At 46.5% G+C, this 26,282-nt stretch overlaps 1 protein-coding gene across 1 annotated transcript in view; it reads right to left on the bottom strand.

Moving 5' to 3' along the window:
• Positions 1-26,282, bottom strand: part of LOC8033840 (E3 ubiquitin-protein ligase HECW2) — an 81,197-nt gene that overhangs the window by 54,466 nt on the left and 449 nt on the right. Inside the window, 1 exon segment of the mRNA XM_029993004.4 lies at positions 1,059-1,260. Within this exon segment, the coding sequence (XP_029848864.2) occupies positions 1,059-1,213 (155 nt within the window). The 5' untranslated portion in view covers positions 1,214-1,260.

The raw sequence follows: 26,282 nt of genomic DNA, 5'->3' as shown, positions 1-26,282 counted from the left end.
GGTCTGCATCGCAACGAGTGCATGAATCCAGCATGCGTTAGTTGCATTCCACAGAGCTCTAGCTGCATATGCAACAAAATGTTATCAGAGGCAGAAAGGTAGCGCTCGAGGCGAACCACCTACTGCGTTCTTAAAGGGTCCAGCGGTTTTTTGAGAAACCTAAGCTAAACACAGTTTTGGAATACTCGGGCTTTACTCTTTCCAGCATGCTATTTATATCTAAATTCAATGAAGCTATTGAGGAGACAGCAAACGTAGTAGTTGCCAAAACCGACATTCAAGATTTCCCCCACTCTCCAGTGGGGTGGCGTCTGATGTTGCATAACTTGCAAGTCGAGCAGGCAGCCTAAAAAACGCAGCAGTTTTTGCATTTTTTTTTTCTCGTTTTGCTAATGTGAGTTTAATCAGCATTAATTTTGCACCAACAAACCTCTTGTAACCTGTCGGGAACAAGCTGAAAAGCCCCTAGATAGATGGATGCTAACGGCTGCACCCTTTATATCGGGCGTTAGCTCGTGCCACCCAGCCTAGAAATTAAAAACCAAAAGTGTGCCTCCTCCCTTCGCCCTTCTAATCCAATTTTCTTCCCCTCTGTAATTTCGTAACTATCACCAGGTGATGTGGAATACCACCAGGATGACCTTTCGGGGTATAGAAAAAAAACTAAAAAACATCAGCAGCCCCCCTCTCCCTGACGGAGTAGCCAATTCACATCTGGTCAAACCTAGTTGATATTACCCCGGCACCGAGCCCACTGGGAGGCAGGGTTGAGACTTTGGACCGGAGCCAAGCAAGAGAGAGTCCCAATTTTCCACTGCCCTGCCTTTATCGCTCGATTTCGGTGTTGCCATGAGAGCCTCTTAACCTCTCCGACCAAATTTAAAACCTCACAATAACTTTGCAAAAAAAGATTATTGTGCCTTGGATTTTGAGTTACTAGTTCAGATGTGCCTATTAATATGCTAAGCCACTTTCGAGGCAAATCAGCGACTATCGAAACTTCGCCGGAGCCTCCCCTTTAACCAGTCACTGACCACAGTAAGGGCGCCGCTCCCTACCTGCGGGGCACCGGCGGCTGCTGCTGCTGGTGTGGCGAGGGCGCCACGGGGGCCGGGGTGGCGGCTGAAAGTCGGAGCCCACTGCCGGCCGCGTGGAGGGGGCCCCGATCGGCGATCATGGCCGGCCGGCGGCGACGGCACGCGCCCCCTGCCATTGCAGCGGAGCGATTCCGTCGCCGCTCATCGCAACGGACAACGCCTTCTGCAAGAAACAGACGCAGGCCGCTCTTTTAGGGCTGCACTCCCAAATGAAACTTTGAGACGATCAATACTTACGGGCGGTACCTCCACAAAGCTATGTGTGCAAAAGGGCTTCATACTGTCGGAAATCGATTAAAACTGCCGCCTAACAATGTCTGTCAAAGAAAACTGCTGTTTTACAATGTGTGCTGAGGAAAACTGCTGCCTAGCAATGTTTGTTGATGAAAACTTCTGTTTAACCATGTGTTTCGATGGAAACTGCTGTTTAACAATGCGTGTTGACAAAAACTACTGCCTGACAATGTCTAGCTCTCATTGAAAACTGCTGCCTAACAATATCTGGTGATGAAGACTGCTGCCTACCAATGTCTGTTGACAAAAACTACTGCCCGACAATGTCTAGCTCTCAATAAAAACTGCTGCCTAACAATGTCTGGTGATGAAAACTGCTGCCTACCAATGTCTGTTGACAAAAACCACTGCCTGACAATGTCTAGCTCTCAATAAAAACTGCTGCCTAACAACGTCTGGTGCTGAAGGCTGCTACCTACCAATGTCTGTTGGCAAAAACTGCTGCCTGACATTATCTGTCAATGAAAACTGCTACCTAAGAATGTCTGTCGGTTCAACAGATCGATAAAGTTGTTAAAATGAGGAAGGTTTCTTGCACGGTTGTGACGAATGCGCAGACACGAGCTTGTAGGTATAAGGAGCGCTTTGACAGCTATTTCTCGCATATTGCTGCCAAAGAACGTCCCAAACAATCGTTCTGGTTCGATGTACCCCCATGGTCCTTGTGATGGAAAGAGAATGACACAAAGCTTTTCTTTCTTGTTATACCATAAAGTTCCGAAAGAATGCCCGCCCCCGAGAGATCGCCCATCGCGTTTTTCTGGCTATATATCTAACATAAAAATTCCGAAACATCGCCCACCCCCCGATTCTCGTCGGTGTACCTCGATGTACCACGAGAGTCGCATCAACCACACTATTTGCTGTACTGGCATGTCTGACAAGCGAGTTCATAGCGAGGTCCCGGGTTTTTGTCCGCGATCTGCGCACGCGATATCGGATCCCTTAACAAGCGAGTTGTTCCCGCGTGTACGTTGCACTGAGAACTGCAAATCTGTTACGTCCGCAGTCTGCGGTATACTTTCCTGTAATATAAAGTTTGTAGCGGATTCAAGAGGGTTTGTGAGCGATCTGCGCGTGCAATCTCGATTTCACGCCAGCTTCGTCCGCTGTGTTCGCGATCTGCGGTATTTGTTCCCATAACATACGAGTTTGTAGCGAATTCCCGCATTTTTCTCCGCGACCTGCATGCGCAATATCGGTTCCTGTGATAGACAAATTTGTAAGGGGTTCCTGCGTGTTTAATGCACCATAAAACTTGGAATCTGCTGTGTCCGCGATATCCGTTACCTTAAAGGGGCCCCCCGCCCTGCAATCATATTTAAGCGTCTACTTTTTTTGCGGTTTCCATGTCTCTTGGGGATCGGGGAAGCCAACGGGCACGGAGGGAGTAACTAAATATCAGTGAGTCATATTTGAACCGGACGACGTGGAAACCTCCTCCACCTACAGGGGCGACCCGTGGCGCCGAAAGCGCCCAAAATGTGACGTCTTTGGTCCTGGGCTTACTACTGGTCAAAGCCGCTAAAAGCTTCTTTTTAGTCGAAATACAAAATATAAGTGGCGCGAACCGTTTCAATTATTTATAAAAGTAGTTTTTGTTCAGCATTTTAGATCAGAAAAGAAACAAATGCAGTTTAGAAAAAAGTATGGAAACAAGAAATGACCCGCCGACATACCCGCCACCAAGCGGTGCAAAAGGCGGCGCATAGGTGTAGTGGGATCAGGCACCGATGATCAGCGAGCGTAGAAAGGTCCCGGATATACGCGGCGGTGCTGCAGTCGAGAACCCAACCAGTTCCGAGTGTTCCGAAGGCCTTAGGCAAGCAGCTTTCGCTTGCGGTTCGGCCCTTTGGCGGTATGGCAGCGCGAAGTGGCTCCCGTTCTGAACTGATCTTTACCCCGTGTTTGCTGTCGTTTGTGGCCAATGAAGTGTCATGCCGAATTAGTATATAATCGCGTAGCAAATGCAATGCGAGCCGCCCTGGCTGCCCGTTTTATACAGCCAACCCAGAACACGCTTTAGTGGCGCATTCTTGAGCCGTCAACCCAAAGTGCAGCAGCAGTGAGCGCTCGCTGAGCTCGCTACCCTCCCTCTAGTTCACGGCCACTCAAGCAAACCAAGGACGTCATGAAGGAGGTTATTTTTTGCTTGTTTTTGTAATTTTAATATGCCTATAACTTGTAAAGTAAAGCGAAATTCGGGAAAAGAAAAGCTTCATTAAGTTACTACGTTCAGTGTGCTCAGGTTCGGCGCAAATTAAAAACCAGTAAAAAAGTCCCTGCAGGGCCCTTTAAGATGCGAGTTCTCGGCAGGTTTCCGCGGATCCTTCACACCGCGAAACGCGAATCTGCAGTGTCCGCTATCTGCGGTATCAGTTCTCACGTCATGTGGTCTGTGGCCGGTGCCAGGTTGTTTATCATTAATTTTTTATTAACCTTTGCTGCGGCATCCCTGAAGATAGCCCATCCCATGTTTTTCACCATTTATCTCTTAATTTTGGGTGGACGTTCTTTCGGAACTTCACGGTAGTCCTTTTTAAAGTATGCAAAGTTTTCTGAAAGAAAAGAAAAAAAAAAACAAAAAAACACAAGCATGAATTTTTAAAAATAATAAATAAGAACATCAGGTTTCTGAGCCTCCATGCAAAGTAAAAACACATTATTAAAAAAAAAATCTTCAGAGCGTTATCTGCAATACTTCGTAGCCAACTCCCCCAAATAACTTTTGCAGGTTATGAGGGGTTCTAAAAACGAGTAGGATTCCCACTATATGTGGGGCATGATTTATTTTGTAATTAGAAAGCAAACACTTTTCAAGAAGGTGTCTTTCAGTTTCCAGCATGTGCTCATTGCCTTATGCTATGATGCAAGCTTGAAGCTCAGGAGCTGCAAGAGTTTTGCAAGTACAAGCTTGCACTGAAGGCAAAACGACTGAAAGACCTTCCTGCCGTTTTTATAATGTCAGTGGCTATGGAAGGGTCACTTTGATAAGCAATTTTTGACGGAAACTGGTGTAGCAGACAGCAACAAATATTTCAAACAAAGAAATCATAAAAAAATACTCCTGAAGAATCACTCTATGTCATACTCCTCCAACCATAATTACCAAACATTCATCTTCTGTCATTTCAGACGTTCCCTCACGGCGCAAATTCTTTTTTCCTCCTTCCAGCTCCGGCTCTTGTGCTTCCTTGAGCAACTTTGAGATCCTATCGTTTCCCCTTAGCGTGCAACCACCACCGATTCAAAACTAGCGAGGCAGACAAAGCAAACAAAGCGTGGAAGACAAAAGGGGCACGAGCTGATTCCCATAACAAAGTCTCACTGAAATTTAGCTTACCGAGTTTTTCTAACCACTAACTGTTGCTGTATTACAACAGGTTTCCCAGCCTCTTATGTGCGTTTTCACATTACCCATTTTATGACAGCTACTATCTGAGAGCAAGCCAAGTGTAGGCTGGTGTCGACAAGAAGCTGATTTGTGTTGGTTGGTTAACCTTCTCTGCTTTTCAGCAAACAAAATTATCTAAGATGAGAAGAGGATAACAAATGTTTGAGGTGAGCACCCCCTCCGAAATAAAAACAGAAAAGCTCTGTGATGCACGAGGCAGCAACTCGGATCACTGGATAGTTGTGCTCGAGAACGAAAGAGGTTAATTAAACTGAAAGTGAAGAATTGTGGTCGTTCCTTCAAGTGGCCTATTGGCACAGAATGTATTCGAGATGACGGTTCGCTCCCAACTGTTTGCGAGAACAAGAGGTTTAACAATACTTCATCAGCTCTCCGCTGCAAAACCGGCATATGTGACCTGACACCAATCTGTCAGAAACAAGTACACTAGGAATTTCGCCAGCCCCCCCTACCCCACCGAAACCTGTTTGTTCTCAGATGTCGCACGCCACACCTATTGTGGATGTGTCAACTGAGGTCTACTTTGACAGCTTATTTTTAAACAAATTGTTGCTTGTGCAAAATTTTATTTTCTATATACTGTTCTATTTGCATTGATTTATACAACCAATATAAACTTCCAGAGTTACGTGGACTGAGCAGAAAAAAAGACAGTGTGCCCGTAGCCCCACGCATTATTCAAGTTTATAAAATTACTCAAACCGTCTTTTATGACAATTATGTATCATAAAATCTAATTTCTTCGATTGACTGAAATAAAAAAAATTAAATGTAACGTGAAAATATGCACGTAAAACTCTGTAGGACGCTCTACCACCTAAATATCTCCCATTTCGTTTTTCTGGCTAAATATCCGTAACATAAAAATTCAGAAACATAGCCCAACCCTCGTTCTCGGCGGGTCGCTTGACTCCCGTCGGAAGTCAAGTGATATCCAGCGGGAATCGCATCACCTGAGCGACATACGTCTGACAAGCGAGTTCGTAGCGGGTTCCTGCGTTTTTGTGCGCGGTTTGCGCGTGCGATATCGGCTCCCGTAACAAACGAGTTGCAGCGCGTATATTGCATCGTGAAATGCGAACCTGCTCCGTCCGCCATCTGCGGTGTCCGTTCCCGTGACATGAGAGTTTGTAGCGCACACCCGCGTTTTTGTCTGCGATCTGCGCGCGCGACATCGGTTCCCGTGACAGGCAAGTTTGTAGCGGGTTCCCCCGTGTTTATTGCACCATAAAACTCGAATCTACTGCGTCCACGATCTGCGGTATTCGTTGCCGTGAGATGAGAGTTCTCGGCGGGTTGCTGCCGGTCCTTCGCATTGTGAAACAAGAATTCGTCGTGTCCACCATATCAGTTCCCGCGTCAGAACAGGTGCCCGGGTGTTTATCGTTATTTTTTTTTATAAAGCTTTTCCGTCGCATCTAAAGATAGTCCACTCTGTTTTTCACCATTTATTATCTTCAATTCGGGTGGGCGTTTAATATGGTACATTAGTAACAAACATTGCCAGTACTGCCTGAATTTTTCCCATTTTGCAAAATAAATTAGCTCAAGTTATATAGTTGCTAATACTATTGAAGGAAAGGCATATACTATAGAACAAAAAAAAAAACTTTTGTAAGCTGTATTGGCATTTTTTTTTTCTTGCAAACTGTTTATGCATTGACACCCCACTGTGGGATCTTGAATGCCATTAGCAACAAAAACTTTAGTCAACATCTACACAACGAGAAAAGATAAATGTCGTGACCAGTGTGATCATCAAATAAGATATTTAGTAGGTGGGTAGAGAACTACCCTATTAAGATTCACTACCCATCAAGTCATCTAAAGACTGTTAATATAATAAACACAGCACCTGCAAGTAAAATTAACTTTGAATGAAGCACGTTATATATACAGGGTGTTTTTTTTAAGCTTAACAGAATTGTATAAAAAAAGCCGTGAAAGTTACACTTATGCCGCTTGTGGAGGTGAGTTATACAGCCAGGGGGACATATTACAGGGGGCTAATCGTACCGATCAGTCGACTAATTAATTAAAATGCGTTAATTAACTTTTTAATTAATGAAAATAGACATATGGTTCCAATTAGAAACTTGCTCAACGTCATCGAAAATCACTAAATCAGTCATTTTCAGAAAGACTTGGAGCGCGTGAGAAGCGTAGTAGTGCAATAAAGTTACCACTCGTGGAGCAGGTACAAAGCTAGAGGTTGCGATCAGGCGCCCGCGCAATTTTTCCGTCTCTTATCTAGCCCCAGCCTTGTACCTGCTCCACGACTGGTAACTTTAGTACACTTCTACGCTTCTCACGCGCAAAAAGTCTTTCTGAAAATGACTGATTTAGAGGTTTTCGATGACGCTGAGCAAGTTTCTAATTGGAATCATAAGTCTATTTTCATTAACTAAAAAGTTAATTAACAAATTTTAATTAATTAGACGACTGATCGTTACGGTTAGCCCCCTATAATATATCCCCCTGGCCGTATAACTCACCTCAACAAGCGGCATAAGTGTAACTCTCACGGCTTTTTTTAAACAAATATGTTAAGCTTTAAAAAAAACAAAAAACACCCTGTATGTATGTATGTATGTATGTATGTATGTATGTATGTGTGTGTGTGTGTGTATATATATATATATATATATATATATATATATATATATATATATATATATATATATATATATATATATATATATATATATATCTTTATAAACCCAGTAAAATAACTCGACAGTTAAATGTACAGGCCAAACTTCCAGAACTGCTTTCTGTAAGGCACTTCTGTCACGATCGGAACTTCTAGAAACATTACGATTAAGCATAGAGTTATTATAATGTACGCTAGAGGTTCAAGTGGCGCTAGTGTGCTAACGCAAATTGAAGCAGACAGCAACCAGTCGAAAATGGACTTCCGGTAATGCATTTCTATGGGAAAAAGTAAGCGCATTTTCTCCCTGCGCTCGATCATGAGAGCAAATATCCCCAATAATTCGTACGTACTAGGTAGTTTGGAACATTTCTCAGCGAGGCCGACGAAAGAATTGCTCAGTTACGGCGTTTTTCTCTCGATTTCATCGCACTAAAAACAGTGCTAAAACGGCTTCGTACGTGTATTTATGTGCACTGTCGGACACTGTTAGCGCGAACGCTGCGTCGGCGATTTCCAGCATGGGGGATATACATGCCAAGCGAACGAAAAACATCTAGAAAATCAAGAGCGGCGGCAAGAACTACGCAGCAACACCGGATCAGTAACTCGCAGTGCATGTGCGATCAAAATAAATTGAAGGCCACGTAATCTATTCCGATTTTAAATAAGTGAGTACCGCTTTATTCTTTCTGTCCTGAGCGAAGCTGCGTGTTCTACGTTCAAAATATCCCCCGCGCGCTAGACATCTTTGAGAACAAGTGCGCGATAAAAGCTTCCTGGCAGAGAAAACAATACGAAGAGACACCTTTCATATCCCACGGACTATATTCTCTACCTTGAAGGTTTTTATTCGCTCATGCACGACGGGATCATTTTCATATGGTGACAGGACTGGCATATTATCAATATACAAGCGTCACCGGAATGCTGGCAAGCCTTGAACACACTCTATATTCGTTTCGATCGTAATTTTGCTTTGAATCGTCGCTTGTTTTTACACATCTGCTGCGGAACACACGTTTGGGACTGAAATGCAGCGAAGTTAAACATCGCTCACTGATGAAGAAAAATGCGTTAACTAAAGCAATTACACTTTTACAATGTTAATTAAGACACATACTATTCGGTACAACCGAAATAACCAAAGTGTTCCATGTTATTTTCAAGCGAAGGGACAAAATGCACGCACGTTTTCCCATGGGAATGCACAGGAGCACCGCAAAAGTAGACTGGTTGCTGTCTGCTTCAATTTGCGTCACGGAAGTCGCATAGACACTAGCGCCAGTTGAACCTCTAGCGTACATTATAATAACTCTATGCGATTAAGAGTATGATTATAATGCAATTAAAGGCAAAGGTGCAAGCGAGTTGAACAAGAATGACGAAAATGATCCCTGGAGGAGGGGAAAAAGAGAGACAAAAAAACAAACACAAATCTCCAAACACAGCTAGGTGGCTGTCCTTTGTCTCTCTTGTTCCCCTTCTCCAGGGACTATTTTCGTCATTCTTGTTTAGGTCGCTTGCACCTTTGCATTTAATTGCATTATAAACAAAAACCTTCAAATGCAAGCCTTTCACCCTTGTTGGTGTTGGACTGGTGGCAGCTGATAAAACCTGTTTGCTCTACTGACGTCTAACCCCTGGTTAGCTCAGTTGGTAGAGCGCTCCACTGGAAATGGAGAGGTCCCGGGTTCGATACCTGGAACAGGCGAATTTTTTCGGTCGCGCACTTTTCACCTAGCTGTGTTTGGAGATTTGTGTTTGTCCCTTGTCCCTCTTGTTTCCATCCTCCAGGGATTATTTTCGACGATTAAGAGCCTTGCACAGAAAAGAGCGTTATTATTAAATAAAAAATAAATTAAAAAAAAAAAAAAAAAACTGGCCAGGTGGCGCAAATCACTACCCGATTATCAACCTTATGGCTTAGAACTGCCGGTGTATCAGGCTTCCAAGCAGCAGAAAAAGGCTATGGTCGGTGACCCGTCAACAAATGCCGCTGTTAGGTGAAGGACTAATAGTAAATCCCAGCTGCCTCGCAGCATGGCTCACACGAAAAGGTCGTTCGCCAGGGTTGACACAGAGCAAACGCACACACGCAACAGAATGACGATATATATCTGCGTGTCCTTGTCTCTCCGCGGCAGCACGAACAGGCTCTGTCAGCCTTGACAATTCACACCAAAGCAAGCCGTGCGAAAAAAAAAAGGCCGACAGTCACGCTTCGCCCATAATCTCGTCCGGTTTTACCAACGCGCGTTGCAGCCTTATCATTGCGGAAATCAAACCCTTTTTTTCGTTTCTTTTTTCTTTCCCTCGTCCCCCACCCGCTGAGATAACGGAAGCGGCGTGCTCGGAGAAAAACGGTGCGCGCGTCCCACGCACCAACTACCGTAACATCGGTTGCAGTCGCTTCGGTTACACTGACACGTTACACTCGAGGCTACTGGCCCAACCGGATTCGATGGAGTTGCAAATAGACTGTCGATGCGCCGCTCACATAACCTCTTTCAGTGGGTCAGAAGACATCACGCGTGAAACGCCAACGCTCGAGCTAAGAATGACGAAGTACAATTCAAGTTCGTTTTATGATCCAGGGCTGCGTCTGGAAGACCAATCAGAAGCGCATCAAGGACACGCTGCTGCTTTTATCGACGATGAGTAGAGGCTCGTTCTTGATAAGACAAACATAATTGCAGCCGAAGGTTGTGCTTTCTGCAAGCTTTGATTCGAACGCCCACCTGACAAGACGATTCACAGCGTTTTGAAGCGACGGCAGAGGACAGGCGCGGTTTTGACAAAAAGAATCGAATAAGCGACGGAAAATTCCCGGTATTTTGGACTGCTATTTTTAGATCCCCGAGGAATCGCTGTAGTGCAACACCCGGTCACGGGAAAATACTGTTCGCCCACCCGATGGCTGTAAAGTTCAACCGAGTTTTTAGCCGAATGGAGACTTCAGCTGAACAAGGGATTGGTAAGCCGAATTGGAACGCCCCGCCAGATTGAAACTCTTAGCCGAGTAAAAAAATGAAAGCCGCTTACAACTCCCTGTAACGCCGAATTAGAGCGCAGCTCTTGAGGAGGAGGAGGGAAGGGCACTGGGGGGGGGGGGGGTTAAACTAACCAGGGGGGGGGTCACGTTACCTTGGGGGTCACGTGACCCCCAATGCCGATGATGTCATCACTGACGTCACTGATGACGTCATCAGTGATGATGACGATGCGGGTACCGATGACGTCATTAGTGACGTCACTGATGACTTCACCAGTGATGATGACGATGACGATGCGAATGTCGGTGACGTCATCAGTGACGTCGCTGATGACGTCATCAGTGATGATGACGATGCGGATGCCGGTGACGTCATCAGTGATGATGACGATGACGATGTGGATGCCGGTGACGTCATCAGTGTTGATGACGATGACAATGTGGATGCCGGTGACGTCATCAGTGATAATGACGATGACGATGCGGATGCCGGTGACGTCATCAGTGATGATGACGATGACGATGTGGATGCCGGTGACGTCATCAGTGATGATGACGATGACGATGTGGATGCCGGTGACGTCATCAGTGATGATGACGATGACGATGCGGATGCCGGTGACGTCATCAGTGATGACGATGACGATGTGGATGCCGGTGACGTCATCAGTGATGATGACGATGACGATGTGAATGCCGGTGACGTCATCAGTGATGATGACGATGACGATGTGGATGCCGGTGACGTCATCAGTGACGATGACGTCATCGGGGGGTCACGCGACATCGGCGGGGGTCACGTGACCTCGAGGAGGCGGCCACGTGACCTCAGGGGAGTCACGTGACTTCGGGGGGTCACGTGACCCCCCACGAGGTCACGTGACCTTGGTGGGGGGCTCGCGCGGTGCATTATGGGACATTTCCCATGATGCACCGCGCGGTTACGCCGACGGCGACGGCGACGCCGACGGCGACGCCGACGCCGACGGCGACGCCGCTCAAGCCGGAAACGGGCCCCTAAGAGCTTCGCTCTAAAACCTCTCGAAAGTCACGTGCCGATTATTCGAAGGTCGGAACTATACTCCGTGACAACTTTTCTTGGCAATGCAGTGGAAGGTACAGGCCCACGTCCCCTCTCTCGTTTTGAGTGTACGCAGGCTCTCCCCCTCCCCCATTTCCGGGGAGAGGAGGAGAGCCCGCGCACACTCAAAATGGGAGAGGGGACGCGGGCCTGTACCTTCCACTGCATTGCCAAGAAAAGTTGTCGCTGAGTATAGTGTTGTGCGAATAGTGGTTCGAGTCGAGTAGCGCTGCGTCATTCATAGCTTTGGCGATGCAAGGGAAACCCAAGGCGGCCGGTTCTCTCAACAGTGAAAGAGCTAGGGATGTCATGGATGAAGAAAGAATAAAACAATTAAAACAGGGACAACACAACCACATCTTTCAACTAGCAACAGACGAGTAAACTTTCAAACAGCGAGCAGCCGACTATACCCAGTAGGAGTAGGGAAAGAAGGGGGAGAGAAGGAAAGGAAAGAAAAGAAACGCGAAGTGCAAGTCAGGGTGGTAGGGTTATCTCGGATTTTAAAAATTCAACCTCAGTTTTCGTCAGCAGGAGGGAAGGGTTAGACACGTTGTTTTTTGCTGTGGTCATCGCGAATGATTCTATGATTTCCCTGCCGAATCTGCTGTCATGTCCCCCCAGGATTTTTGCGTCATCAAAAAGGGGATGACAACGCAAACACGAACGGGCATGTATGACTATGGGATGATAAGAATCTGGAGAGGCCTTAGAAACTTCGTTGTGGTGTTCGCGGAGTCTGTGATTGGTGCATCATTCCAAAAAAATGCATTCCATGCAAAGAGAAGAAAGTTTACTCCATCCCCTTGAGCTGCGGCCATCAATACATAGGACAGACCGGCAGATGCACCAATCACAGACTCCGCGAACACCACAACGAAGTTTCTAAGGCCTCTCCAGATTCTTATCATCCCATAGTCATACATGCCCGTTCGTGTTTGCGTTGTCATCCCCTTTTTGATGACACAAAAATCCTGGGGGGACATGACAGCAGATTCGGCAGGGAAATCATAGAATCATTCGCGATGACCACAGCAAAAAACAACGTGTCTAGCCCTTCCCTCCTGCTGACGAAAACTGAGGTTGAATTTTTAAAATCCGAGATAACCCTACCACCCTGACTTGCACTTCGCGTTTCTTTTCTTTCCTTTCCTTCTCTCCCCCTTCTTTCCCTACTCCTACTGGGTATAGTCGGCTGCTCGCTGTTTGAAAGTTTACTCGTCTGTTGCTAGTTGAAAGATGTGGTTGTGTTGTCCCTGTTTTAATTGTTTTATTCTTTCTTCATCCATGACCAAAACCAACACGCTCTTCTCCCAAGCAAGCTAGGGATGACGCTGCGTTATTTGATTCGAACCACTATTCGCACACCCCTAGTCGGAACCACTGCACAATGACGGAACAACTGCAACGAGAAACGTGAAATTCATTCCATAATATAGCAAACAGCGTAGAAAGTGCAACGTCACTGCGCTCAGCGCTCACCAACGCTTTCTGTGGGTGTGTTTCTTTCAATGCGCCGTGACGTTTAAAGGGGCGGTGCAATGATTTTAACACTGAACGAATGTGCAGCTTGTATTTTTTATATTGTTTACTTCGGCATAAGTAAGAGAAAAAGTGCCACCATACCCCAAAATACCTCTATTTCGCTGCGTAATCGCAAAATAAAAAACCCTTTTTTTTCCCAACCTGCGTCCACATGGTGGCCACAAATGGAACCTGTGGTGTGACGTCATTCGGAGTGGTTTTTGTAAGCGATAGTGTTAGGCAATTGTAAGCTTGATTTAAGGTTAAGTTTAAAAAATCTTGTTGTTTAGGCATGCAGAAACGCTTCAAAAGCCTAATATTGCCGCTAAAAGGGTATAAATTATTTGTGGCGCCATCTACCGCAAGCCAACAAAACCTGCCGTAGCCGTCATCCGTCGACGCCCGAGGCGCCTACGGCGGCTACACGAGCAACCTGGACGTTTTGTCTTTCCCTCGCTCGACGGAGTGCGTTGGTCGTGGTCCGTAGTATCGTTATTGTTCCTGGTGTCTCGACCTCGACTGTGACTTCGACTTCCGCGGGGCCGCCATGTTGGTCGGGAATCGACGGGAGAGCGGCGAGCGGCGAGCCTGGCGAGCCGGCGAGCGCTGGGGAAACGGAAGCCAAAAGAACCCAACCGGAAACCAACGCCACTCCGAATGACGTCACAGGCGAAGCTGGTGCCGCTTCAATGTTGAGTTGAGGGGTGCCGGAAATACCAATTTCTTTTATTTTTTTTAATGAAAACTAGGGCAAGCAGGAAAGAATAGTTTTCGGTCCTTTGTTTTATATGTGGCCGGGATCAATTCCCGCAATTAATTAGCCAAAGTCCGCAAATTGTTGCACCGCCCCTTTAAGGTTCTAGCCCGCCATTGGGCAAGGTTTCCACAGCTGATGACAGAGGGGAGTATTTCAAAGGGTGTCTTCGGATGATGGAAGGTCTGAGGTGCAAGCCCTCAGACTTTCCATCATCCGATAACCGTATCTTTAAAGTTGAACGGCGATGCTTGAAAACAAGAAGGTCAAAAAATCATACAAAACCACCTTTAGAATAAAGTCTCTCGATACTTTATTTCGCAAGTAGCGAAAATCAACACGACCGAAGCGCATTTCGGGACGACGACACGGCGTCTTTCAGTCCATTCTGCTGCCGTGCGCCACTGCCATTTGCCTGGAAACAAAAATCCTTTGCGCAGGGGCGTGGCTTATTAAGATTCCTGCTTCGTGATTGGTTGTTCAGCGTACTTACCGTCTAATGCCGCATTCTTATTTGCAGCAGAGCGGTAATGATGTGCACGTGACTCGCCCCGCTGTCGGGGACCATAGGAACTTGACTCCAGAAAGCACGTGACGCATTTCCATTACCAATACGCGAAAGAAAAAGAGAGAAAAAAAAAAAAAAAAAAAAGCAGACGGACACAACGCAAAGCGGTTTTGCCATCGAAACCCAACCGCGATGACAGTACCAATCACGAGGCGGCAAAAGTCGATTATCATCATTCCAGAAAAAGACGTTCCAGGGCGATTTCAGGCTACTCCATCACACGCGGGCGAAGGGAACGATTCCGACGGACCCGTTCCCACCCTCACCAAATGATCACTACGGTCACTGACAGAGTGAGAAGCAGACGAGCTTGCCGAGCGCAAGCTCGTCTGCTTTTTTTGCAGGAGTTATGGTGACGTCAGAACGCCAAGCTCCGAGCGGTTCTGAATGAAGGACAGTGGGTAGACCTCGAGGCAGCTTGCTTTGAGGTCTACCCACTATCCTTCGATCGGAGCCAATCAGAGCACGGCGTTCGGACGACCCCGCGCGCTCTCCTGCCCTCCTCTCCTTCACTTTCTCGACGCATAGATGATAGAAGAAAGAATTTCGAGGAGCGGCTTTAGCCCCAGTCACGAACAGTGCTTATAAACGGAGACGCACTAATCGAATCCGCCAGCAAATTTCGAGCACGGCACGCAACGAAGCAATGAAGGCGCGACAATATTTCTTCCTGGGGACCATTTCCGCCAAGAATGGATTCCCTCCGCGTCATAACGCGTGCGCAGCACCCCTCCACCACAAACATACAAATTATACCTTCCTTTTTCTTTTTTCTTCCGCTGGTATCTAACTCTGAATAGAAACCCTGAATGGTTTCCTCTTCCGAAACGAAAAGCGAGAACTATTCCTCCTCGGGGTGTATTTATAGTACATAATACGGCCTCACTACCGCCTTAAAATCGACACCGCAACGCAAAAAAAAAAAAAAAAAGGCTTTTCTCTTCTTTTTTTTTTTTTTTTTCTCCCCTTTAGAAAGACCTGAATTATATAACCCGTAATTTCAAAATGCAATTTTCTTTCATGTTTTGAAGAAAGATGTAGTTTACAAGAAACCAGAAAACGCGTGCCGGGGATGCACATGCAAAATGGATTGTTTGTAATCACCAGAAACTTTTTTTGCCTCAAAATCTTTTTTTTTTTTTTTCATTTCAAGCACCTAACCTCTCTCTCCCCCTTCTTTTCACACTTTCGTCACTTGATAGGCGTGATGAACCTTTCCCCGTCGTAACCTCGTTTCGCTGGATTGCCGCTTTTGTATTTTTTATTTTACTTCGGCCTATGTAGGCCCTTTTACGCGAGGCTCGAAAAAGCCGACACCACGCCGCACACCCACACACAGACACACACACAAGAAAAAAACCTCTCCCCTCAAAAAAAAAAGAAAAATGAAAGAACGAAATAAAATGAAGGCATGTGCGGAATGAGACAGACGTGCGCCCCTCTTTTCTTTCTTTTTCTAGCCTTTGAAGCGCGCCGCCGAACTTCCGGCGGAACTACGCAACCCGCTTCCGGTGTGAGAAAACGTTAAATATAAAATATATATATTAAAAAAAAAAAAGGCAAGAGAAAGTTAACGCGATTCACTGAACCAGCTCTTCGACTGAAATATCTCCGTGTTTTTTTCTTCCTCCCCCTTTTTATTTAGAAGGCGAAACCTACACTAATCTACCACCACCGTGTAAAAAAAACAAACAAAAAAACATAAAAGGACGTGAAATCGAAACCACTTCGTGGCATCACCCTGTGCAGCGTAGAATGCTGCCTATTCTAGTTTTCGAAATACATAAATAAAAAAAAATAAAAAATTAAAAGACGCGCGAGCGTTTTAAATAGTTCTTGGCATCGGAACCCGCGAGAACGAATCTTGAGACGCGAGATTTGCACCATCAGTCAAAGAGCGTATCTTCGCGCGCGGAAAATATCGCAGGATCTTTACAGTCCGAAGAGCGCGAGTCAAAGGAAGTTTCCGTCTCCTATTACTTTGGGTGGTACGATCTAGGAGTTTCTTCTGAACTACGTTTCATCCCAAGTTCCGAGAGGAGCGCAGTCAACTCAACAGAGCACCAGACCTAATCGAGGAGCGTCGAAAGCCCGACGCCCCTCTACTTTCGTCGTCCATGGCGTGTATGACACCATCGTCCAAACCGGGGGTTTCCAAACCCCGGTCCGCAGATGGCCGCGGTCTTTCCAGTGACGCACGGCACGCGGCTACAGAGGAAAAAAAAAAAAAAAAAAAAAAATGTAAACCAGCTCGCTGAGTTTGAGACGTTCCCACCTGTGTATGTTCCCTCGACAAAAAAGTCTTCCGTTTTTTTTTTTTTTCGTTTTCCTTTTCTGCACAACAGTTTCAGGTGTTAAAGGCATCATCAGCTACCACCAGCTCGTCTGCGCACTTATTCTTTACACACATACACACACACACGCGCGCGCGCGCGCACGCACGCATGCACGCAAAAAGTGATTTAAAAAATGTGGCGCCACGACGCGCACCACAAGAGCAAAAGAAGATACAAAAAAAAACTAAAAAAAAAAACAAACAAAAAAACACTGCTTTAAAACGCGGGCTCTCTCGCATACTGTTTATTGTACCTTGTCATCGCCAGCATTACTCGTACTTCCCAGTTTCCCGTCTGCGTAACTATATGAAAAAATTCCCTTTGCCTTCTTACGTTAAAATTCCCTTTGCCTTAGTGTCTCCCGTCATAGAAGGCTCGTATAAATTGTCATCATTTTTTTTTTAGCATCAGTATATATATTTAAATTCTAATTTAGGCTTATTTATTTGTTATTTATTTGTTATTTTCTCATTCGTATTCTACTATTTACTTTCCGCTACTCGAGACTGCGACGAGTCCCCAATCCGGCCCCTTAGCCCAAAACGTTAGGAGACCCCCGGTCTAAACCAACAACAGGGCACCAGAAAGGATCCGCGTGACCTTGCGGTTTGCGTCTGTGCGTCTAAACTTACGCTCCTACTTATGGTGAAACGAAACGTCGCTAATTATTCCTAAAGAAACAACGAGGCAGAACCCTGTACTTGTTCGTCTTTGCCGAATCGTCTCGACACATCCTTTGGAATCTCTCCCTCCCGTTTCGCATACGCTCCAGACATCGGCGCCCGATTCACCTCCATTGTTTTAAAGCTCTCTTGCTCGGTCAGCTTTGCTCCCGATTGTTTCTTTCTCCTCTCTCGCTCTTCCTCTCTTAAAACTCCCAGCGACGCGGCGCGCAGGATGGAGAGCTCAAATGGCAGACGGTGCACCAACACCGCGCACGGATCGGGGACTTGGGGTGGCTGCGGTGTCGTCACCCGAGCGCTCCCCAGATATTCCCTCCACATCCGAGGCGTGTAAGAATGTCGGCATATATCCCGAAGGAAGAATAAACATCGAACTTCTACTATGACGGACTTCTGCGCACCTCTCGCAGGTATCCACAACACGCGCATCCGGTGTGAGACCACCCGTGTAAACGCCGCGACCCACACAATTTCACGAACTTGGCAACCGCCTCGTTTCGAGCGAGCGTGAGAACTTCAGCTAGGGAGTACTGCACTCCTATTTCACGGGCGCTTGTGGTCGGAATGTTCCTAAGGCCTCAATATCCAACGAGAAAGATTACCCAAGGTGCCTGAATATCCGCTATTGGATCTTTCCTCTCAATGCGCATTCAAGCTCGTCGAACGGAACCTTTACGGGCACCTAAAAGGTCATTGAAATCCAGGGTGTCTAGCAAATTATTATCTTGAATTTCCCTGACTTTTCCAGGTTTTCCCTGGCAATTTCAGGTGAAATTCCCTGACAACTGTAGAGGCGGTTAAATAAGACTATTACAACACAAGGCATTGAGCATTGTGAGGATCATTTTGCACGGGCTTAATCCCACTTGCATATTCCGAAATATTCGGGTTCGTCCAATCCGGATTAAACGAGCACTTTCTTGCCGCCGACATCGTCAGTGAAGAGGCCACTTCCGGAAACACGATGAAACCACGACGTTCAAGCGCAGCATGGCCAAGTGATGGCCGCCAGATGCATGCATTCGGATCTGTGGCTTTCCCATTTGTTATTAACTCTAGTAGCTCTAACTGGACCTAGCCTAGTGTCGCGCCCTCAATCCAATCCAAGGGTTGGACTGGATTTGTCGGCTGTTCCCTTTCCATCGGGTGAACAGAGCCCGCGGTCTGCTCTAAGGAGAATTTATTGCCTATTTTTCTGCCCCCGAGTTCTCAAGTCTTTGCTCAGGGCACTCGATGGCGTTTCCGGCTCATTTTTTCCTGATTGCGCTCGCTTTTTGACAATTTCCCTAACAATTCCCTGATTTCTTCCGGTAATTAAAATTTCCCTGACTTTTCCAGGTTTTCCCGGTCGCTAGACACCCTGAAATCTAAATGTCATCCGCGTTACAGGGGGTTTAGTTGTACCACGCCACAGCTCAAACTGGCATTCACGCCGAATGCAACGGAGTTTGCGAAACTACTTCAGCCTTTTAGATATAGTCCGTTTCTAGCTAGCGTGCATCGTGCATACAAAAGAATAGTTTTATCTCGTCCATACACATTTTTAAGACATATTTTGAGGCATCTTTTTGCAACAACAAAAAGCCAAATTCGTCGTCAGATGTTAAGACTGCGTGAGGTTAGTTTGCCAGTCCTTGGCGGCATAGCTGCACGCTGTAGATCTGATATTTTGCCAGTGCAGTACCAGTGCTAACCTGGAGCCAGCAACGTGCATCGCGCAGTAGCGATCTACAACCGCACAAAGGTACACGACGCCCATCCAGATCAAAACGGGCAGGGAACGGATTGAACGAACCCGGGAAGGGGGGTGTGAGTCGTTCGCCGCAATGTCGAAATTCAGCATCTGTGCGCATGTGGAAGCTTTCATTTCACGTTCGGCACGTCGACATCGGCGTGGGAGGTTATGAGCTCCTCGCCTTTCGAAACGCCACGGCTCTTCTGAACCATGCATCGAACTCGGGCCCGTGTTGTATATATGGGTGATTTCATAACAAATGTTCACACATTTCACGCGATTGCGGCTCAAACAGAGGACATACAACCAAAATATTACATTTCTAGACTGTTTTTTTCTTGTAGTCGACTAATATTTCTAAAATAATTTAAAAAATAAAAATTTACAAAAATGGGGTTTTTGAGAAAATCGATTTCAAACTTTCAACATTTGTTATTTCTTACAACGTTTACGTGAAGGTAGCGGAGCGGCTAGTCGACAGATCATAATGATATTATATCTATAATGGGCTTGCTTTGGGCTTTCTGTGGAGCCAAAGAAAGAAAATTTACCTTAAGTACAGACAAAGTAATGACCTGTCAAATTTGACCGAAAAGCGACCGGAGTGACGAGTTTGACATGTGTTTTAGACAACAATCAAATTTCTAAATATATTTGAATACATCAAGGTATCTTTATAATACCTATTAATTGAGGGGGAAAAATTTAAAAGGGCGTAGAGAAAGCAATAGCGTCAACAGAGGGTGTCAAACACGCGACCTGCGACGGCAGGCAAAAACACTAGTTTCTGCCACTACGGCTTCTACGGCTCGTAACTCGAGAACAAAAAATCGGGAGAACATGCGGTTTGCGCCCTCCTTCATTTGAGAAATACCCCAAAACATATAATTTTTTCGTGAAAATTAAAAATTAGACATTTTTAGCCTGCCCGATTTGAGATGAAATCACCCATATATATATATATATATATATATATATATATATATATATATATATATATATATATATATATATATATATACCACTCCCTTCTCCCCATCTTCTGTACTTCAATTTGTTTTCGCCACCGAAAAAATCTTTTTTATTTTTTCCTTCTTTTCTCTAGAGCAGTAATGCCTTCATGCGTTCTAACCAGTCCACCACCTTCGGGCATCTCAGTAGTAAATCATAGCGGGACAAGTTGAGAAGCCAATATATGTAGTCACTTCGACGGACCAAAGAAACATCGTGAAAACAGAGCCACAGTCTCAAATCGAGGCTAGCGAGAGAACATAGCTTCGTGAACTTTTTGAAAACTCGAAGCGTTCCTGACGGAGAGGAGCGCTCGGCAAAACTTTCTCGGTACCGATAAACTACTAAGTTTCGGTCTCCACTGGCACGTTCGGCGCGGCATCACGTAGTGACCGAAGGCACTGCTTGCAGGACTGTCAGATACGTACCTCGCCACTCCAACCCTGTCTCTAAAAACTCAGTTAAAAAAAAAAAAAGATCATTTCAGTATTGGTGCAGCATAATCAATATTCGGTTAGTGCAAGCCCGGGAGGTGTTTGGTTTACCAGCAGCTGGCTCCTTGTCCCATCAAGTCGAGCGTCACAGGCACTTGGTGTACGGGCTACACGCCTTTCTGCGACGCCTGCGCTCACAAGCGCGCATAAATACTACTGCTACTCATACAAAAAGACGAGCCGTGGCTTCCCTCTACACGCGTCACTGGCAAAAATTAATAAACACAAAAATATCGCCCTCCATACTGCACAAAAACAACCGCAAACTCTTCTTCATACCAACATACACCTCCCGGCCAAATCACGCCGAATAGTCACAAACGCGGTCTCCTGTTCCTCGGCCACCCTTTTGGGGCAAGCTTTACGGCAGCTGGAAGGCTGAGTCTAAACGGCGGCCCGGTTAAGAATGTTCATAAAATACAAGAAGCCTGAAAAATCACATTAAGGAATGATCTTTCAGTGCGTGGAACTCTTGCATGGTTTCCCCGGAGCTCGTGTCAATTTTCGAATAATATCCCGGTAAAAGACGCAATTTCTGGCAAACACACGCTCGGGGATCGCATCACAAGGAATGTATTTCGACGTGGTTTAGACTAAAATATCATATACTAAGAAACAAAATACAATGCAGTCACGAATATGATCCCCACCACCCGACGATCCTTTGCGTTATGTGACGCCACACGGTTGCTATATATGTCAGCCATTGAGTATTGCGAAATCAAGTGTGTAGTTTCGTACCTCAGCTTATGGTAGATTGTGCGAATATTGGGGCAGCCTAAAAAGAAATGAACGTGCTAGACATGTATATATATAGGCATTTTCGCCTAATAACTTCCGGTGTTCGCCGGACAATCCCATTTATTAAGCAAATCCCCCCGCGACGGAAAAGAAAGGAAGAGGCGGGAGTATGGCGACAACACCGTCTCGGCGTCGCACGCCGCCGAGCTGACCCTCTCGAAAGTCAACACCACTAGCCTCTCCCGTCAATCCTACGAGTCTACGAAGAGAAACAAACCAAACGTTCGCAGATGGAAACTAATCCGCTTCGTCCTTCGAGATGTGAGGTCAAACCATGAACAATTATCGAGCCCCGAGTTGATCAAACCGCAAACAAAGAAGCTGTCAGCCTGACCAATTCGGGAAAACCGGACACCCGTAAAATGAAAGTCCCTGAACACCGCCGGCACCATCGACGTAGAGAAAGGCAGGAGTAATGCTTGCAGGGAGCGAAAACAAAATCCTTTACTTAGTCGATTTTACGCTGCCATAAAGCGCACCGACCTCCGAGCAGTCATGCCATCAATTGGAAACATCAGTATGGAAAGTCTCAAGTTGGAGGCAGAACTCCTCGTGCAAGAAGCACTAAGAAATGAAGTGCGAGTGGAGGATGACGACGAGGAGAGCGGAAAAGACCTCCAAAGACCAGCTTTGCACAAAGAAAAAGTTGTAAACAACACGCACAAAAGGTTTTTCTGACGAGTTTCTAGAGCTGGCGAGAATTCACGAAATTTACTTATCAAGAGAGGTAAATCCAAATTTCAGAAAAATATCAGAGATGCGCGGGACGAGCGAAGAGGACATGGTCAGCGCATATAAGATCTACGGAAGATATTCCGGCAACCTGGCTTCGCAGAAAGAACTGCTGGCACTTGCGTGCGGAGTCGAGAGGCAAGCCACGTTTCCTGCCCTGTTTGCTGCAGCAAAGAAGATCTCGCTTCTTCCTGTTGGAACTGCTGATGTAGAGATACCTTCTCAACCATAAACAGGATCCTTACCTCAGAAAGGTCTCGTCTGACTCCCGCCCATGTAGATGCCCTAATGAAAGTTTGCGTGGAAGGTCCCAACATTAGAGACGCCAGGGATGAGGAGATGGACAAGTACTGTCAGTTTATCACCAAAGCTTGTAATATCTGGGAAAAAAAAACAAAAAAACATATCGCGCCTTGTAAAGGTTTTTTTTTTTTTTTTTGTTTTGTTTTTTTGCACTCGGGCTGTATGAAGATTCTTTTTATGTTCCGTATATCTACATGTGCCCGCCCACGCCCCCCCCCCCCCCTCCCCTCCCCCAAGCCCCCATTCTCGTGTTGTACCAGTGAAGACAGGAGTCGCAGTCGAACGCTGACGCCGCACTCGTGTGACGCGCTTCCGTTACATTAGAGCGTTACAGGAAGTTGCTATACACTAACACGCTGTTTACAAACGAGCCCCTCTGCCCACACCACAGTGCCGACAGCGGCATTACCTCAGTGACGTGACGTCATAGAGTGCTACGCTGTCAAGGCTGCGCAGCTTCCGTGCTGCTGCGACAGCACGTGCACGTGACTTTCGCTTGCGTTCGCTCGAGCAAGAAGCTTCGACAGCGGTGGAGGACTGCGGAAGCTACAGGACTGTTATTGCGGATGCAATGTTATTCGGCCGAGTCGCTTGTATGAGATAGTTATCAGGCGTCGCTTTTTTTTTTTTCGCAGCCTCCCTTTTCTTCTGCTAAAACCCCTCCCCACTAAAAAAAAAAAAAAATACGTTACTTCCTTTAAGGCACTCCGGAGTTCGTGACGTGACACTAGTCTCTAAAACTTTGTGCTAACCAAAAAAAAAAAAAAAGAGTTCTGACATTTGTGCGTGCGACGTGGCACTGTTTCTTGTTTGGTCCGCTAATTAAGCGGACTGCGAAAATAAACCAGGAGACGTCAGCTAAAAATAACCCCCCCCCCCCCCCCCCCCCTACTAAGTTGACCCGTCCTGAAGTAGAACGAGCTGCAGTCGCGTAGCGCAGTCGCACGCCAATCACCACAGCAGCTCGGACGACTTCCAAAGTCAGGCAGGATAACGGTTTTTTCGAGCCCTTACGTTTCACGCGCAACAAAAATATTTCGATAGTACGCCGTACATCCCCCCAACACACACAAAGCAAACTTACCTAACCAGAACAAAGAGACGGGTTTCCGGCAGTGTCATAGATCCCAAAGGTATTTCGTAAATCTATCCACAATTAACAAGGGAGTGATGCTCACGCCACCGAGACGATCTGCGTCCGATGCAAGTAGCGCGGGCGTTTGTTCCGCGAGAGTACAATCATAATCGGCGGGGGCTATCGGGCGCCCACTCGAGCCCGATTGTCTTCCCCCCTCGGGAGAAAGGTGGCTGTTTTGACACAACACAAAAGGCGCGGTGTTGTGACTCGTTATCGCGCTTCGGACGCGCACGCCAGCGGCCCTGAACGCGATCCCCCCTCTCGGCCTCCGGCGGCGCTTCGTGAAAAGGGAAGGCCGCCAAAGAAAAATTCAGTTCCTCGGACCAGCGAGCCAGACAGGGTACTACATAAAAACATGAACTCGAGCGTAGAAACGAGAAAGGGGAGCATTCACGGCCCGAAGGACGCCAACGAAAAAAAGATAAAATAAAAATAATGAAGTCAACGGAGCCATGCACGGGCGACTCTACGACGACTGTCCGAAGCAAATTGTCGAAGCATCCGGTCTATGAAAAAGAGGCAGACACGAACAATGACAGTTCAGGAAGAACCAAAAAACCTTTACTCTGGACCAATCGCCTCGAATGTATCATTGCTATTTTACAAGCTGCGAGAAAAGACTTGTTGCATATGAGATGCAATAGTAAGTAGTCGCCGTTTTGGCACCTCTCGCGTATCGACCGAGCGTAAGCAAAAAAACATGTAGACACCTCCATTTTCCTGATTATTCCACAATGTGTTTTGCTCCCTGCTAACACGACATGAACCGTTCTTACGTGAATCTTTTAGAGTGTCTCCCCATGACTAACCAAACCGAGCAATGGCTGTTGGGACAGATCAAATCCTCCCACTCGAGATGTCGCTCCAAACACAGATCGTTTCGTTTAATTCCGAACTAGACAGACTCGTGGAGAGTGACACACTTTCACTGCCATCATTGAGACGAGAAACTTAAAAGCAAACGCAAGTTCTGATCGGATCGAACTTTTTGTTCGGCTGTGGACGCTGGGCAGACTCTCGACAGTTCACGAAAAAGGCAGAATGAATTTCCCTCGTTCTGTGGCGCCCAACGTGGGGTAAGGGCCGTTTCATTGTACACATTGTGCAAGCGCTGTGCCTCTGTACAGATAACTTGGGCAAGAGCGGCAACACGGCATTGCACCATGTATCGTAGTTTTCGATCGTTGAACGTCGTCACAATGTTCCTAATGGTCCGTGTTCGAGGGAGTTTTCCGTTTTGGTGTTTGACACACACACACATCTACCGCGGCTGCGGTTAATGCGAGAAGGGCACGCGCTCATACTGAGACGAATACTCATAGGCCCCACACAGCCGCCGAGAGTACAAATAACGCTGCCGAAAAACGAATTAATTTCTCTTTACTCAATGAAGTATTGAGCGTGGCTGAGGAGATCACGACTGATAGCATGGACACAAAAAAAAAAAAAAAAAAGAAAGAAAGAAAAAAATAACCGGGCGAACGACTCAACGTCGAACTAGAACGGTGCTGCTTCGACCGGGCGTACTTATGCACCGTCCATCTATCATATTTGTGTTGCCGTTACTGTCATCATAGAACGCTCTGCCTCCCCACTCCTCCCAAGCTTGATGCAAGACATGACGAACGGCATCAGCAGGTTTTCAGTTGGGTGATTATTCCGCAGGTAGGCAAATATAATAAAAAAAAAAAGAAAGAAATAAAAAAAGATGTCCCCTTTTGCTTCAACCTCCAGACTATGACGTTTTCTTAATGAAGAGGAAGTCCCTCAGACAAACAAACGGAGCAGAGATCGTCGCGGGACGAAGTCATCCAACAGCAACAATACGCTAGCGCATGATAAAACACAACGTCCGGCGGGAAAGGCCGCCACTATCAAGCGTCGCTGCCAGCACGGCATTGCACGACTCGAAAAACGACGATGACGACACGCGGGCGCGTCCCCACCATGAGACCGGGGGTCCCCCGACTCATAATACCGTGGATTCTCGTGTTCACGACGACATGCGTAAAGAGAATCACCAGACGGGAAGAAACGTACTTGACTCTGAAACCGACAAAGTAGTGGAAATGCGGAAGTTGCAGTACCTTCTTTGAATTTTGTATCAGCCTGCCAATGAAACGATGCAAACCGACAATCTTCTATAAACTTCTAGCACTTTTCCAGCATTCTGCACACAAAAAGTTACAAGACGGTCACCTGACTATAGCATTAAAATTGTCTGTTTACCGTACCTCATTGGGAGACGATCACCAGAGAGAAGAGGCGTGAGCACACATCATCATCGGAGACGACTTTGTGATCGACACGACATCCCGGAACTTGGAAATAACCACCGAGTTCAGGGTGAGGGCAGTGAGGGTTCTCGGGCGTCATATGATAGTAGCCGGCATTGAGTCTGAACAACGACATTGCAGCACGTGCGACTAGGATTACGAGTTGTTCGTGCTGCGACTGGTATCCCGTGTGCTCCCCACCGTGCATCTCCTCTCGCTGTGTTTACACATGCCACACGGTCAACACGGTGTCAACGTCAGTCGCGTTCGCTATCGCGGCATTTCGAGGACGCGTTTCCACGTAGGCACCGGTTGGAGGTGAAAGACGAATGACACAAGCACGCCTCTATGACATACATCGCGGCAACGTACGTGTTGTAAGCACGCGAGCA

Source organism: Ixodes scapularis, unplaced genomic scaffold (genome assembly GCF_016920785.2).
Source record: "Ixodes scapularis isolate PalLabHiFi unplaced genomic scaffold, ASM1692078v2 PGA_scaffold5__190_contigs__length_132052651, whole genome shotgun sequence".
Taxonomy (NCBI): domain Eukaryota; kingdom Metazoa; phylum Arthropoda; class Arachnida; order Ixodida; family Ixodidae; genus Ixodes; species Ixodes scapularis.
The sequence above is the reverse complement of the archived record's forward strand: the minus strand, read 5'-3'. Positions and strand labels throughout refer to the sequence as shown.